At 30.8% G+C, this 14,134-nt stretch overlaps 1 protein-coding gene across 1 annotated transcript; it reads right to left on the reverse strand.

The window, feature by feature from the left end:
* Positions 1 to 1,033: 1,033 nt before the first annotated feature.
* Positions 1,034 to 10,618, reverse strand: LOC140446732 (flexible cuticle protein 12-like). Its single transcript, XM_072539323.1, has 3 exons — positions 10,388 to 10,618; positions 2,852 to 2,970; positions 1,034 to 1,298 (listed from the first exon to the last, which is right to left on the reverse strand). The coding sequence occupies exons 1-3, from the start codon at positions 10,394 to 10,396 to the stop codon at positions 1,115 to 1,117; spliced, it is 312 nt and encodes a 103-aa protein (XP_072395424.1). The 5' UTR covers positions 10,397 to 10,618; the 3' UTR covers positions 1,034 to 1,114.
* Positions 10,619 to 14,134: the final 3,516 nt, after the last annotated feature.

Raw genomic sequence — 14,134 nt, forward strand, 5'->3', positions numbered from 1 at the left:
TTCCTCTCAGGTTTCAAAAGAATAAAGAATATAGGCTAATGAAAACGTCAGCTACGCCAGATAAGCTAGCAGAATCCGATGAGGAAGATGAAAGCGATGAAGGGCCCCAAGATTAGATTTCTGCTGACTAGCTATGATTCACATTTATTATACCACATGCAATAACATTAGATATTATGAGTATTTGTAAGTTTATGACTAAAGCGATTTGTTGTTCAGTTAAATGCCTATTGTACTTTTTACTTTTCACAAATAAATTACCTTAAATAAATGATTTTTGGTATTTTTTTATATATATTTGTTACTTTATGAGGCTGTGTCTAAACATACTTTTTATCGTAAGTGCTGAGCTTACGATAACAATCATAATGTGAAATTATTTCTGAATTTACCAAAATTATCGTAAGTGTTGGACTTGTATAAAACTACAGTAGCAAAATTATTTTTAATGCTTCCAAAGTAACGTAAGTCCAACTACAAAAAAACTGAAACTATTTTGAAGAAAAATCATTACTTTAGTTCAAACACTCATCATAATACGTCCGGATGCCAATTTTCACTTCAATTGGACATTTCTAAACACGTTTATTGAAAAAACTGCCGTACTGTAAAATTTACTAAACGAGACTTACGATGTTATGGCAAAAAGGTATCGAAATGTATATGCGACGACTGTATGTCACGGCGGTCGAATGCTGCAATAACTACACGACCTCTGGCAAAACATGAACTATATCACAGACCGTATCAAATCGATCGTATACGACCACCGTGGCATGAAGTACTTATTAAACTGTTGGTCGTGTATGACCACGTGGCAGTCAACCTGTTAAAAGTTGCTTAAATTTGAATAGAAGTCTTAAATGCAAAACCTGGTTGAAATATTTGCTACTAAGTAGAAGCACTTCATGATAAAGACTGTTACTAGTTGACTGATTTTTTATATATTGGAATTTTTTTAAATGATAAATTGTATGTCTTGTTCTAAAAATAAAAACTGAAAGAAATAGTAAATCTAAACATATATGTAAGTTCATATCATTTATTGATACTTCATAAAATATATTTACATAAAAAATATTAAATAATAATGGTACGTGATTGAGCTAGTCTTTTATTTTGGGATATGGTCTCCCACAGGTACGAATCCATTTTCATCTGCAGTGTAGGTAACTGTATACGTTACTCCATTCCACGTGAACGAATACGAGCCGGTAACTTTCATAAGTTCATTTTCTGTTCCCTGATTTGTCAGTTGACCTTGTTCCTGTTGAGAGATGCCATTACTCGTTTCGAAACTAAAAAAAGATTAAGGGTATGTTATTCATAGAAATAAAATTAATTTGAATATAAAAATTATACATTTACAATGAATTTTCATAGAGAAGAAGAAGTAAAAACTACGATGTAAATGTTCTTAGCTGACCGTCCACGATAATATCGATTATCGTGGACGGTCAGCTAGAATGTGTCAATGACAGATTTCAATTTTGTAGGAGTCAGAAAATTTTCATTTTTTGGTAGCAATAAAAACAGACGATAACGACATGAAAAAAGAAACTAACCAGGAAGGAAGAAGAGTTTAAAAATGGACCTTATGATGGACCGGAAGAAACCTGGATACTAATAAAATACACAGAAGAAAAATTAGGAAGGTTCAACAAGAAATTGTTAAGAAGAGTTTAAAATGAGCAGGTCACTTTTGACGATCCGACGAAAACCAGATGACCGATGACCAAAACTAGCATGGCAGTCTAACCAGGAAGGAAGAAGGCTACCAGGACCACCATGCACCAGATAAAAAGACAATATCGCTAAAGATAGCATGAGTTTAAAAATGGACCTTATGATCGACCGGAAGAAACAGAGACAGATAGTATAGGTAGCTAAGACCCACGATGGGTTGTAGGGCAACAGAGTAAGTAACGAAGTAATAGGTTATACAATATCAATAAGTAACTAAGTTTTTAAGGTGCTTAAAAACCTTTCTCTTCGAAATCAAAATATAAACCGATTATCAAAAATAGGGCAGATCAGCATAATAATTAAAACTAACGATTTAATAAGGAAAATGAAAGCATTTGTGTAAACATAGCATGTATATGTGACATCTTTTATTAGAAAAGTATTACTGAATGGCCAAAAGAGGTCTTAGTCACGAATGATTCTTAAGGAAATGTACCTAAAAACTGGCAGGCGATTTTAAGCATATTTTCCTTTATGAAGTAAAATACTGTTTCTAAAGAATTAAGTAACAAGATGACAGTAAGAGTAGTAATATCGATCATTAACAATAGTCAAAATCTATGGAACAAATGAAAAAAGAAATTAGTTACATATTTTCAGAATTGGAAAAGATTTCAATATATATGCGGAATAACGGGAGAACAAAACAAAAAAGATAAAATAATTAAAACGAAACTTTATAGCTACTCTCTTATATGGATTTGAAAGCTAAGTAATGGCTCACCGTAACAACTAGAATTCAAGCTATTAAAATGAGATTATTATATAGAACAGTTATTACAAAACCTAACAGACATGTAAATAAACAGTAAAACAAGAGCTGAATGTCTTTTTCATATAAATCAGAAAATACAAAAATACAAAACACATTAAACAAGAAGAGAGATATTTGCAAAGATATAAAGAGGAGTGAAGAGCAGAGAGGAAAACGTAAAGTTAACACATTTAGTCTAGGGTTTAGGCACGCCGATAAGTGGCACTCTTTAGCAAAAGCAAGTTATGGATAAGGCCAACATCCTAGTAGTTTTGAGTCCTAGGAAAAATAACAAAAAGAAATAAATTATTTTGTCATTTGATAATACGGTGATGAACATGTTTTACTTACTCAAAATTGTATCCATCAATTCCACTATTGTCTGAATTATATTTTGTTACAACAGCATCTTTGTCGGCATTTTGGGGAGCGGCGAAAACACCAGCAATTATGGCAACCAAAACCAAAACCTGAAAATATAAATATATTTATCAAAAGTTGATAATATTTATTTAAGTAAATCAGCAGGTTTTATTAAGTGATCCCTTTTTTAAGACTTATCATTAAAATATTTTTTAACTTATAGCAACACCAACAATAAAAGCATAATAAATATACGGATCATGAAATGAGAGAAGTTATCGCAGCGGGCAAGATAAGGAAAATAGTCCAGTCGTCAGAGATTTCATTTTTAAAATCGAGGCGAAAAAGCTGAATTTTGCTGAGAATTTCAATTTTGGGACCTCAAAACAGATGTAAAGAAGTGATATATGGTTGAATGATCGAATAATTATTGATAGATAGTCTAATTTTGACAAAATGCCCCTGAAGATGCTCTAGGAGCGAAAGTACTTGGGCAAGATTCATTAAAAAACTGTGCTCGATATCTGCCTTTATATGATTAAAGATGTAAAAAAGTTTACTGCTTCTACTTCTGGGCTCACCCCTAAAAACCCCTTCGTAGGAGGGAAATGGAAAACATCATTTTGCCAAAAATCTACGTCGCTGTAGAAAAAAATGTTTCTGAGATAATTTTAATCCATCAGACGCGTCCCCAGATGGTGGCAAGGGTGACGCACTAACCGGTTACAGGATCAAAACCCGCGGACCAAAAATACTGAAATACTGCCTCGTCCTCCGAGTCTGGGGGTTGGGCATAGGGCTAACAACCCTACTCTAAAAAAAAGAATTGTTACGTGAGCTGAAAAAACCCTGGACGGAGCTTATGTACACAAACTGGCAAACGAACAAAGAATAATCGATTTGGATCATAGAACGTCAGAGCAATATGCTCTGCAGGAGTGATGAGATGCCTCTTAGATATCCTTAACAAATATAATATGAACATAACAGCTATACACGAGGTACGATGGAAAGGGACCGGCACTCTCCACAAGGATTTAAATACAATATACTATATATATATATATATATATATATATATATATATATATATATATATATCTCTCTTTGGTGTAGACTTTGTAATTAGCAAACGAGTTAGTAATCTAATAATAGGTTTTAACGTTATATATCATAGAATATGTGTTCTAAGAATACGTGGAATATTCATTAACTACAGTATCATAAATACACATGCTCCCACCAATTATATGAAAGATTAGAACAAACATATAGGCAATGTACCAATAATGACAATAAACTGATTATTGGGGACATGGATGCTAAGATATAACAATAAGAGATGTGCAGACTAACCATAAGACCTCACAGCATCCACAAAGAATGTAATGATAATAGGGCGAGACTTGAAAATTTCGTAGGATCTCTGAACATGATAATCTATAGAACATACTTCCAACATAAGCATATACATAAAGTGTCATGGGCACCCTCAGATCAACAGACCCAAAATCAGATAGACACGTACTGATTGCAAGGGAGCGATCTAAACTTAGGTATCTGTACGGTGTGCAGGACGATTTAAAGGAAGATTAAAGTAAGGGGATAGAGAAGACAGGCACTCGACAGAAAAGGATTTAAGAATATTTTGATGCAGTCCAGGGCTCACGAAAACTGATGATGATGATATTTAGAGGTTCATGGCATTTTCGTTTTTAACGACTGGATTAGAGAGGAAACTTTTTATACATTTCTGTGGTACATATCCTTATTATGGATGAGCTAATAGACAAAGCTTCTTTGGTTAATATTATTACTCACAACTTAAACGTTAAGATAAATATCTTATTACCTATAAATGTAAGTTCATTTTTTATAAACATTACAACATAATGACATCGATAAAAATAATCAAAAGTATGATGTTCACTCAATATTCTTTGTTATGTAAAATTCTAGTCGATAGTAAAAGCATATTATTACCTACGCATTTCAGTTGTCTAAATTACGTCTAAAAGATACGATTTGAGAAATAAATATATGCCAACTAAACCTATGGTAAGAAGGGACAAAAAGGCGAAAATCATTTTTGTGTGCGAATTTGTACTTTACAAGTAAAGTCAATCAACAAGTGGAATCAAATCGACCGTTTGTGTCAAGGTAAGGATTACACCTTAACGAAAAACGTAAGTCTCGAGTTTTTAAGGAAAAGATCAGAGGTAAACGGAATTTAAAACATTTTTCACCGGAAGTAAAAAATTTAAGACCGGAAATTAACCAAGAGATATTTTTAGAAGCATTTTTGGACACTGATTACGAATCCGTCAATAAAGTAAATGTATCTATAGTCGTATTGACAAAACAAATGATAAAGATTTGCCAAGATTTTAAGAAGAATAGCAGTGGTATCATTAATCAATAATCATTAATCATAAAAAATAAAGTGGTATTAAAGTATATAATCTAACAAATCCCAAATGTATGATAAGACAAAGATATAGTTAGATGGTAGATCTTTTGAAGTAGTGTTTGACATGTCTTTTTCTTTTTCTTTCTTGGCTCTACAACTCTAAGTGAGTCTTGGCCGAGTTTATTATTTTCCTCCACACTTGCCGGTCTTGTGCAGCAATTTTTTATAATTGCAGTGCTCCCATCTTACGTAGATTAGTCGCTATTGCATCTTCCCTTTGATATGTAACAAAATTAAATTAAATGTAGTCTATTGGTGTGTTAAGTTCATCATCATCATCATTTACTTGACAACTATTTGTGGGTAAGGGTTTTTTTATGATTTTAGCTATTTGATTTTATAACTTGCTTTTTTCTCAAGTTAAAAATCAAATATATAGTTTATTGGCATATCAATTTCATCATCATTATTAAATTGGCAGCCCTTTGTGGGCAACGGTTTTTTCTATAACATCCGCTGTTTGATCCTATACCTTGCTTTTTTTTCTCAAGTTCAAAATCTTAATACAAAGAGTTCTTAGAACTTGTTCCATGTATCTAAGTTAGAGTCAAACTTTTCCTAATGGTAACTGCTTTGCCATTTTACTTTTGTTTAATATGGTCCATCCAGGACAAATGGCGAATCAAATTATGATGTCAGCTTCTTTGTGTGCTGTGTATACGAAAATATATCATCTGAGCCATATACTAATTTCTTTCACTTCACTTTACACTGGTCTCAGGATTTTTATTTCAAAGATACATACTAGTTGCTAATTGATCATTGAGAGTGTCGATTTTTTTGAATTCATATACGAAAACTAGTCTTACTAGGGTTTTGTGTAATTGGTATTTGGTTTAAATATTCTGGGCAGTAGACGGATATACGAATATACGCAGAATCAAACAAAATCACATATTAACAACATCTACAAAAAAGGAGATAGAAATAATTGTTTATTTGGACTATTGGAGACGATGTTGCCGGCTTACTAGACAATATGATGAGGGACGTAGACATTAGGAGAGAAATATAAATTGTCCTAGATATAATAGACACTATCGAAGCCAAAAGTCTAAACTGGTATGGACACCTGCAAGAGAATGATGACCAAAAAAGATAGAAAAATGGACTCCGCCCATGAGAAGAAAACGAGGTAGACCAAGACCTCAGATCTCTCAGGATAATACTTAACGTTTACATAAGAGATCTACAAAGTTAGTAATTAATAATTAAACATGATCTACAATTGTTTGTGTTAAGCTGGAGCACAAACTAGTGAAAAATACATGCGGAAAGAGGTCACTGCAGGGACACTGTACCTGCAGTGACCTCAAATATATACAAAAGTACATTATGTGTGATATTAGTAAATGAAACGAAACTTAGAAAATTCCAAATGAGGATCTTGTTTTTGTTCTTACAGTGAAAAACATTTTTTAAGAAAGATAAAAGAAATCACAGAAATTGCAATATGGGATAGAAAGGAAAAGAATGTATTTTTTCTTAAATTGGTTTTTTGTTTCTAAATAAACATTTTAGCAGTTTCCTACTCATAAGCCCAGCGGGAAGTTTGGTAAGTAGAAAATACAGTAAGAAATACTACCCTAAGTAGTACAGGTATACCAATATTTTGTGGACATATTGTGGTTTTATGTTTCATTTTATTATCGAATTATTTTTTTGTTGCTTAATTGTTACCAAAATAGCTTTAAAAGTCGATATTTTCAAAATGAATAACAACTTTTCTAAAAATGCACAGCAACAGATTTAATTTTGCGTGATAATAGAAACAATATCCCATGTTTTCAGCGATAAAAATTTCAAGAAGTTTCACTTAATAGCTATTGCAAAATTGAAATTGTTTATCCCAGAAAGCTTTATTCTATAACGTTATTATGCGTAAACTATTTTTCTTTAGGTGCCGTCTTCTTAGCGAAGTTTGGCGATGACCTCTGCAAAGTCTTACCTATTTTGGGCTTTCCTTATTAAGCTTTGAAAGTCTAATCCTGTCCAATCTTTGATGTTGCGCAGCCAGGTCATTTGTCGTCTACCCGGGCCGCGTCTGCCTTCTATTTTCCCTTCTATAATAAGCTGAAGGAAGTTATACCTGTCGTGTCTAAATATGTGTCCAAGATAAGACGTTTTACGCTTCTTAACAATTTCTGTGAGTTCACGTTCTCTATTCATATGCCTTAAAACTTCTTCATTTCTAACGCGGTCGGTCCATGGAATTTTCAGCATACGACGAAATACCCACATCTCAAAGCTCTCTAAACGTCGTAACGAGCTGACTGTTAACGTCCAAGCTTCCACGCCGTGAAATAGTACACTATAAACACTTTATCATGCGGTATCGTAGGGAGAAATCAAGATTACGGGTAGTGAGTAACTATCGCATCTTTAAGAAGGTTTTTCTTGTCTGTTCTATTCTACATTTAACCTCTTGTTCTTGGTCTAAGGTTTCATTTTTCCAACAGCCTAGATACTTAAACTTTTTCACTTGTTCAACTAGATTGTTGTTGACTAGTATGTTTATAACTGGTGTGTGTTTTTTTGAAATTACCATTGTTTTGGTTTTTTTACATACACCTTAAGGCCGTAAAGTTCTCCTTCTCGCACTACTTTAGTTAACAGAATTTGTAGTTTTTCTTCACTGCCAGCAATCAATACTGTATCATCGGCATACCTGATATTGTTCACGATTTTTCCATTGACTTTTATTCCTTCTTGTGCTTCATCTAGAGCATGTGCAAAGATGTCCTCTGAGTACAAGTTGAATAATAATGGTGATAGTATACAACCTTGTCTAACTCTTCTTTGGATGTTTATGGTTTCAGTATCACCCATTTCAGTTCTGACAGAGGGGTTTTGGTTCCAGTAGAGTTCACGTATTGTATTAATGTCGTTTGGATCCAGGTTCTTTTTTTGCAAGCATTCTATTAGCTGATCGTGGTTGACTTTGTCAAAAGTCTTTTTTAGCCGTAAACTATTGGGACTATATAAATTCTATAACCACTAAATTGAAGGGAAAGGCTTATTTTTATTTTTATTAAATTAAAGTAGTCAAAGATTAAAAAATTTATGTTAATAATTGTAAAATAGGTTTATAGAATTACTGTAATTTTAAGCGTATGATCATATAAAATAACTCAAGAGGAATCAACATTTAAGAAGGTTCTTTTTTTATGCGAAATGTCGGCATTTATGAACGAATTTATGTATATACGAAATTTAATCTCCTACGATTCGAAGAACCCTAGTTAGCGGTTTTTAGTTTCTCGATTTTACTATTTCAAGAACTTAATTCATAAATTCAAAATAAAAGTCGCAATATCTCTGGTTCTAACCAATGAAAATTGATGTTTTGTTTGTTATTTAAGGTACCTCGTTGCATAGATTATAAAAATTCAATTGGTAAATATGTAAATTGTTTATTTAACTGAGTAATTTGTTTAAACAATTTAAAATAAATATTTATTTTGCAAAATTTTACTTTTCTTCTTTTCTTTTATTATTATTACTAGAAAAGGTTATGAAAAGAGAGGTAACTTAAATATTTATGTATTATAGTTATAGATAATATTCTTTAGAATAAATTTTACAAAAATATAAATTTTTTATTTGAAAATCAAATCTATAGATCTAGTTAATTTTTCTTGAATTATGATTATTATTTTTAGAATTATATTTTTTACTGAAAAACGTTACAAATATATTCTAAATTAATAAATTGTTATAAATAAAAATAGCAAAATTAAGTATGTAAATTGTTATGTGTTAATTCTATATACAGATTGCGTTCATCATTCTTAATTATAATTCTACAATGATTATAACAATTCAGGAAAAAATAAAACGTATAGATTTGATATTCGAATGAATATTTAATTTTTGTAAAAATTATTTTTAAAAGACATTATTTATAACTATTATACATAAATATTTAAGCTGCTTAATATTTCATAACATTTTTAACTTATAATAATGAAAGAAAAGTAAAATTTTGCAAAATTAACATTTATTTACATTGTTTTAACAAATTTCTCGGTTAAATAAACAGTACACAAATCAACTATATGCGTTTATATGATTTACGCCACGACGTTCCCCACATTAAAATAAACATCAAGCTCATTTTTAAAGGAATCTTTTTAATTTTTTTTTGTCTAAACTTCCACTTTTATTCCTTCAATTGGTTCTTTTTGAATCGGTTATTGTTTATAAACAAAGCCCCGGTACACATTTAAACAAAAAGGACTCTCAGATATTTTTTTTTAATTCGAGTTATTTTAATTGTTTATAAGTTTAAAATCACAGCACCTTTGCAAACCTATTTTACAATATTTAACATAAACGTTTTATTCATAAAACTTTCTGGAATAAACAATTTCAATTTTGCAATAATTATTAAGTGGAACTTCTTGAAATTTTTAAAGCAGAATATCTGTGATATTGTCCTTATTCTTAAGCAAAATCAAAGTTTTTTGTGCATTTTTAAGAAAGCTAATTAAGCTACAACTTAACAAAAATAACTTTACAAACTTTCATTTTAAAGAATTTTTATTCTTCTTCAGTAAAAGTGTGTCACTTATCCATATAATTTGTCGGTCTTAACCTTTAGTATTTAAAATTAAATAGCGATGTTACATTGTACAATGTTTATAAGTAAAAAATTACGTTTAATCTTTTGCAAATTTTGTTTATTGGATAATGTTATCACAAATTTATCAAAAGCAGTTGTAAGATACCTTATCAATGAATGTCACGGGAAAATCCTTAGTTCTCTGTTCTAACAGTGATATCCAAATTATCGATTTTAGGAAAGAGTAGGCAGTACACTACATTAATTACTCAATTAGAAAGTATTTCATGTATTACTATTTTAAATTTCGTATTTTAATTATTCAACAGCTCTTTAAATCTCAATATTGTAAATCGAAAAACGTTATAAAAATCGATAAGGGTTAATAAACGGAATTGTCTAAATACGAAATGATTTCATGAGAATTATGTACCACATTTTTGTTTAATTTTCACAAAATATTACAAAATATAAATTCACTTTCACTCACCAATTTCATTTTCACGATTTTTTCGAAATTATCCAGAATCACTGAAAATACAAAACGGCAAGACTAACGGGTGGTGTATAAGTACTTCTTTTATATATACCTTTTGTCTAAATCCGTAGCGAAGATTACCTTGCTGACATTTTACTCCCCCTTTCAGATGCACATCTTCATTTCGTTCAATTCGGCGTTGCGATGCACCTAAAAGTTCATACGACGTTCGCAAATGCAGCCGCAAGGGACGTCCATCGGAAAAATATTGTGACGGTAGCGAATGACATGTGGAAGACTTGATGGGAATTTAAATGGCTTCATAATTTAGAATACAATCTAGCTGTGGGTGTGCTGATATAAATGACACGACACTTTAGTGCATCTATTGAAGTTTGTGTAAGTAAACAGGAAATTCAAACTTAACGACTTAGTGTACATAATATAACCGTCAAAAGTTTAAAGTATATTGAATTTTACTAGTAAAATAAAATACATAAAACTAAATGATGTTTTATGTATTTTATTTATCGAAATAATAAATAACTTGATTCAGGTTTTATACTATTTTGGACATCAATTTTTGTATTATTTTAATAAAAAATTGAGTCATATTGGAAATAAGAAAATAAAAATAAAATATGTTTTCAAGCTATATACAATCATTATTTTATTTGTTATTATTACTACTTTGCCTTGGTTGGATTACTTTATTAAGTTACTCTATATGTTGAGATTGGTATATCATCATCATTAACAGCTACTCAATCCATCGTTGTATGTAAGTCTTCGCGATATGATAGATCTTAACCTTTAAAAACAAACTTAGTAATTCTCTAGTAAATGTACCTATAATTTTATTCCATTTCTAAATATCAGTATTAAAATAACTGACTACACACCATCAATTACATTTTAGAGATCAATTTACCATGTTCCTTATTCTTTCTCAATTCTCTACTATTAATTTCATCTTTCCAGTTTATAATATGGATAATACTGTCATAATAATTGTTTATTTTAACTTATTCACTAAAACTTGTACAATGAGAATTCACTCTATAAAATATTGCGGTTACCATAACTCCTAACTACTAAAAATCAAACAAAAATGTCATTTAATTGGATATGTTAAAAAAATTTAAATTTTTACTCTTATAGTTGTAAATATTCACTTTGTTTACATATAATAATTAATTATTCTAACAAATTTACAGTTTTCTCCTGAAGAAGTCACAAAATCGTGACGAAATATTGAGACAGAACAAAAATAGAGTTTTATTTCCCACAGACCGATTGCTGATACTATAAATCAATATATGTATATATACATACATATAACTTTTTCTATATTATTGTTGTTCAGAGTTATACCTTCAGTTAGATCTAGAAATTTGTTTGTCAGATATTTAATTTTTGCAAGATTTATTTTTAGTTCTATTTCTTTTGATTTTGTATTTAGGTCTGATAGCATTTCCTGCAATTCTTCATTGTCTTTTGCTAATAAGGCAATATCATCAGCAATACTAGAGCAAAAGTAAATAGCTGCTCCTACCTCTATCTGAAGTTTTGTTTTTTCTGTTTGTTCTGTTTTTATTTACGATGTTTTATCACTGTCGTATATATACTGAATGATTATATATATATATATATATATATATATATATATATATATATATATATATATATATATATATATATATGTATTCAGGGATTCTACATTATTCACTGCCTTCTCTCGCTCAGCCATTTTCATCTCTCTCTGTTGTCCCATTCTTCATCGTTTAGACCTCTCTTACTTATGGCGTCGTCTACTTCGTTCCTGTAGGATCTTCGGGGTCGTCCTCTTTTCCTCCTTTCTATGGGAAACCTCACAATAATTGTATTTAAAACCTCTTTATCTTTTCCCATTCTTCTCAACACCTCGACATTCGTGACTCTATCCACCCAACATATTTTTAATATCCTTCTGTAGGCCATAACTCGAAAGCTTCTAATCTGTCTGAAACCGAAACATCTTTCTTTAATGTCTAATCCTCCAACCTATAAAACAATACGGAGAACAAGTAGCATCGTCTACTTCGTTCCTTTAGGATTTTCGGGGTCTTCCTCTTTTATCTCTTCCTATGAGGCTTCATTCGGTTATTCTCTTTATTCATCTGCTGACGCTAGTCTTTATTGTTCTATATAAGTTAGTATGTCTGTTTCTATTGATGTTCTTTCCTTTATTTTGTTATTACTTCTCCTATCCATTCTTGTAACACTGCAGCATCTTCGCAGGCATTCCGTCTCTGTTGCTACTATCTTACTGCTGTTTTCTTGTTTATGATCCAATTTTCAGCCCCATATGTCATAATAATTCGCATTAATGTTTTATAGATCTGTATTTTTGTCTTCATATTTAGGTGTCTATCCCACCATACTGAGGTACGTTGTCGGATTGCTGTTCATGTTGGTCCTAATATTTGCTTAATTTCTTCCTCTGTTGTTGCCTTTTTCATGATTGTAAACCCCAAGTATTTAAATGTATCCTTTTCTTTGATTGTTACGTTGTCATCAATCTAAAGATCTTCTATGTCTTCTTCACTTGTAGATAGGTAAGCTGTTTTCGCGAGATTAATATCTAAGCCATCCTTGGTATATTCTTCTTGTAGTTTCTTCATCATGCAACTGAGGTCTTCTTGGTCTTGTGCAATCACTACTTGATCGTCTGCAAAGCTTAACGTATATAGGTATTCGTTTCGTACTGGTACTTCCATGCCTTCGCATTTTCTTTTCTATGTTGTCCAGGTTTTCTCTAAGTATATTTTAAATAAGGTTGGAGATGTGGAACATCTTATGGATTTTTTTATATTCGTCATCAATTCTGTTGTTGCTTAAGGCATTAAGGATGGCCCAAATTTCTATAAAGTCAAAGGCCTTCTCGGAATCTACCATAGCTATCCAGAATGTTATATTGTATTCATTTAACTTTTCAATTAGTGTTCTTATTACTTGTGATCTATGGTGCTATAACTTCTTCTAAATCTTGTTTGATCCCATAATTATCTAGTTTGTTTGTTAGTCGCAATGTAATTATTTTCACAAACAGCTTATATAAGACTGATAACAAGCTAATGGGTCTATAGTTTTCGAATTTATATTTATTTCCCTTTTTAAATATCAGCAATATAAGAGCATTTTACCAAGCTGTAGGTACTTCATCTATTTCTATACATTTATTAAAAATACTTTTTTACATTTTTATGATGTGTTGTCCGACATACTTTACCAGTTCTAATACTATTCCGTCTTCACCTGGAGCATTTTTATTTTACATAGTACTGATTGTGTTTCTTATTTCGTCATCTTTGTTATATCTAATATATCTTCAGATCCAATATTTTTTTAGTATTTTTCGTTGATTTTCGTCTTTAACTGGCAGTGGTGTTGTGTTTGACTCGTATAATGTTTGGTAATAGTTTTTTATCGTGGTGGTTATTTTTTGAATTTCGGTAATTTCCCTGTTTTCATCATTAATTAGTTTTGTAATTAGATTTTTACCTTCGCTTGATTTTTTTTTCAGTCTCGTATGCCTTTCTTTTCTTGTAGTATTTCATTTAATTGTGTTATTTTGGACTATCTTATGTATTCTCTAGACTTTTTCTTAATTATTTTGTTGAGTTCTGTTACTTTTATTTTATTAAGTGTTCGATCTTGCACAACTTGTTGTGTCTGTTTTTATTAAATATTGTGTTTCCTTACTAAGTTTTTGAACTT

This window comes from Diabrotica undecimpunctata, chromosome 7 (genome assembly GCF_040954645.1).
Source record: "Diabrotica undecimpunctata isolate CICGRU chromosome 7, icDiaUnde3, whole genome shotgun sequence".
Classification (NCBI taxonomy): domain Eukaryota; kingdom Metazoa; phylum Arthropoda; class Insecta; order Coleoptera; family Chrysomelidae; genus Diabrotica; species Diabrotica undecimpunctata.

Bases quoted from the DNA above. Each gene is read 5' to 3' on its own strand.
- LOC140446732 (XM_072539323.1), bottom strand. The intron at 1,299-2,851 runs GTAAGTAAAACA...ATCTTTTTTTAG, and splicing joins ATTGATGGATACAATTTTGA to TTTCGAAACGAGTAATGGCA.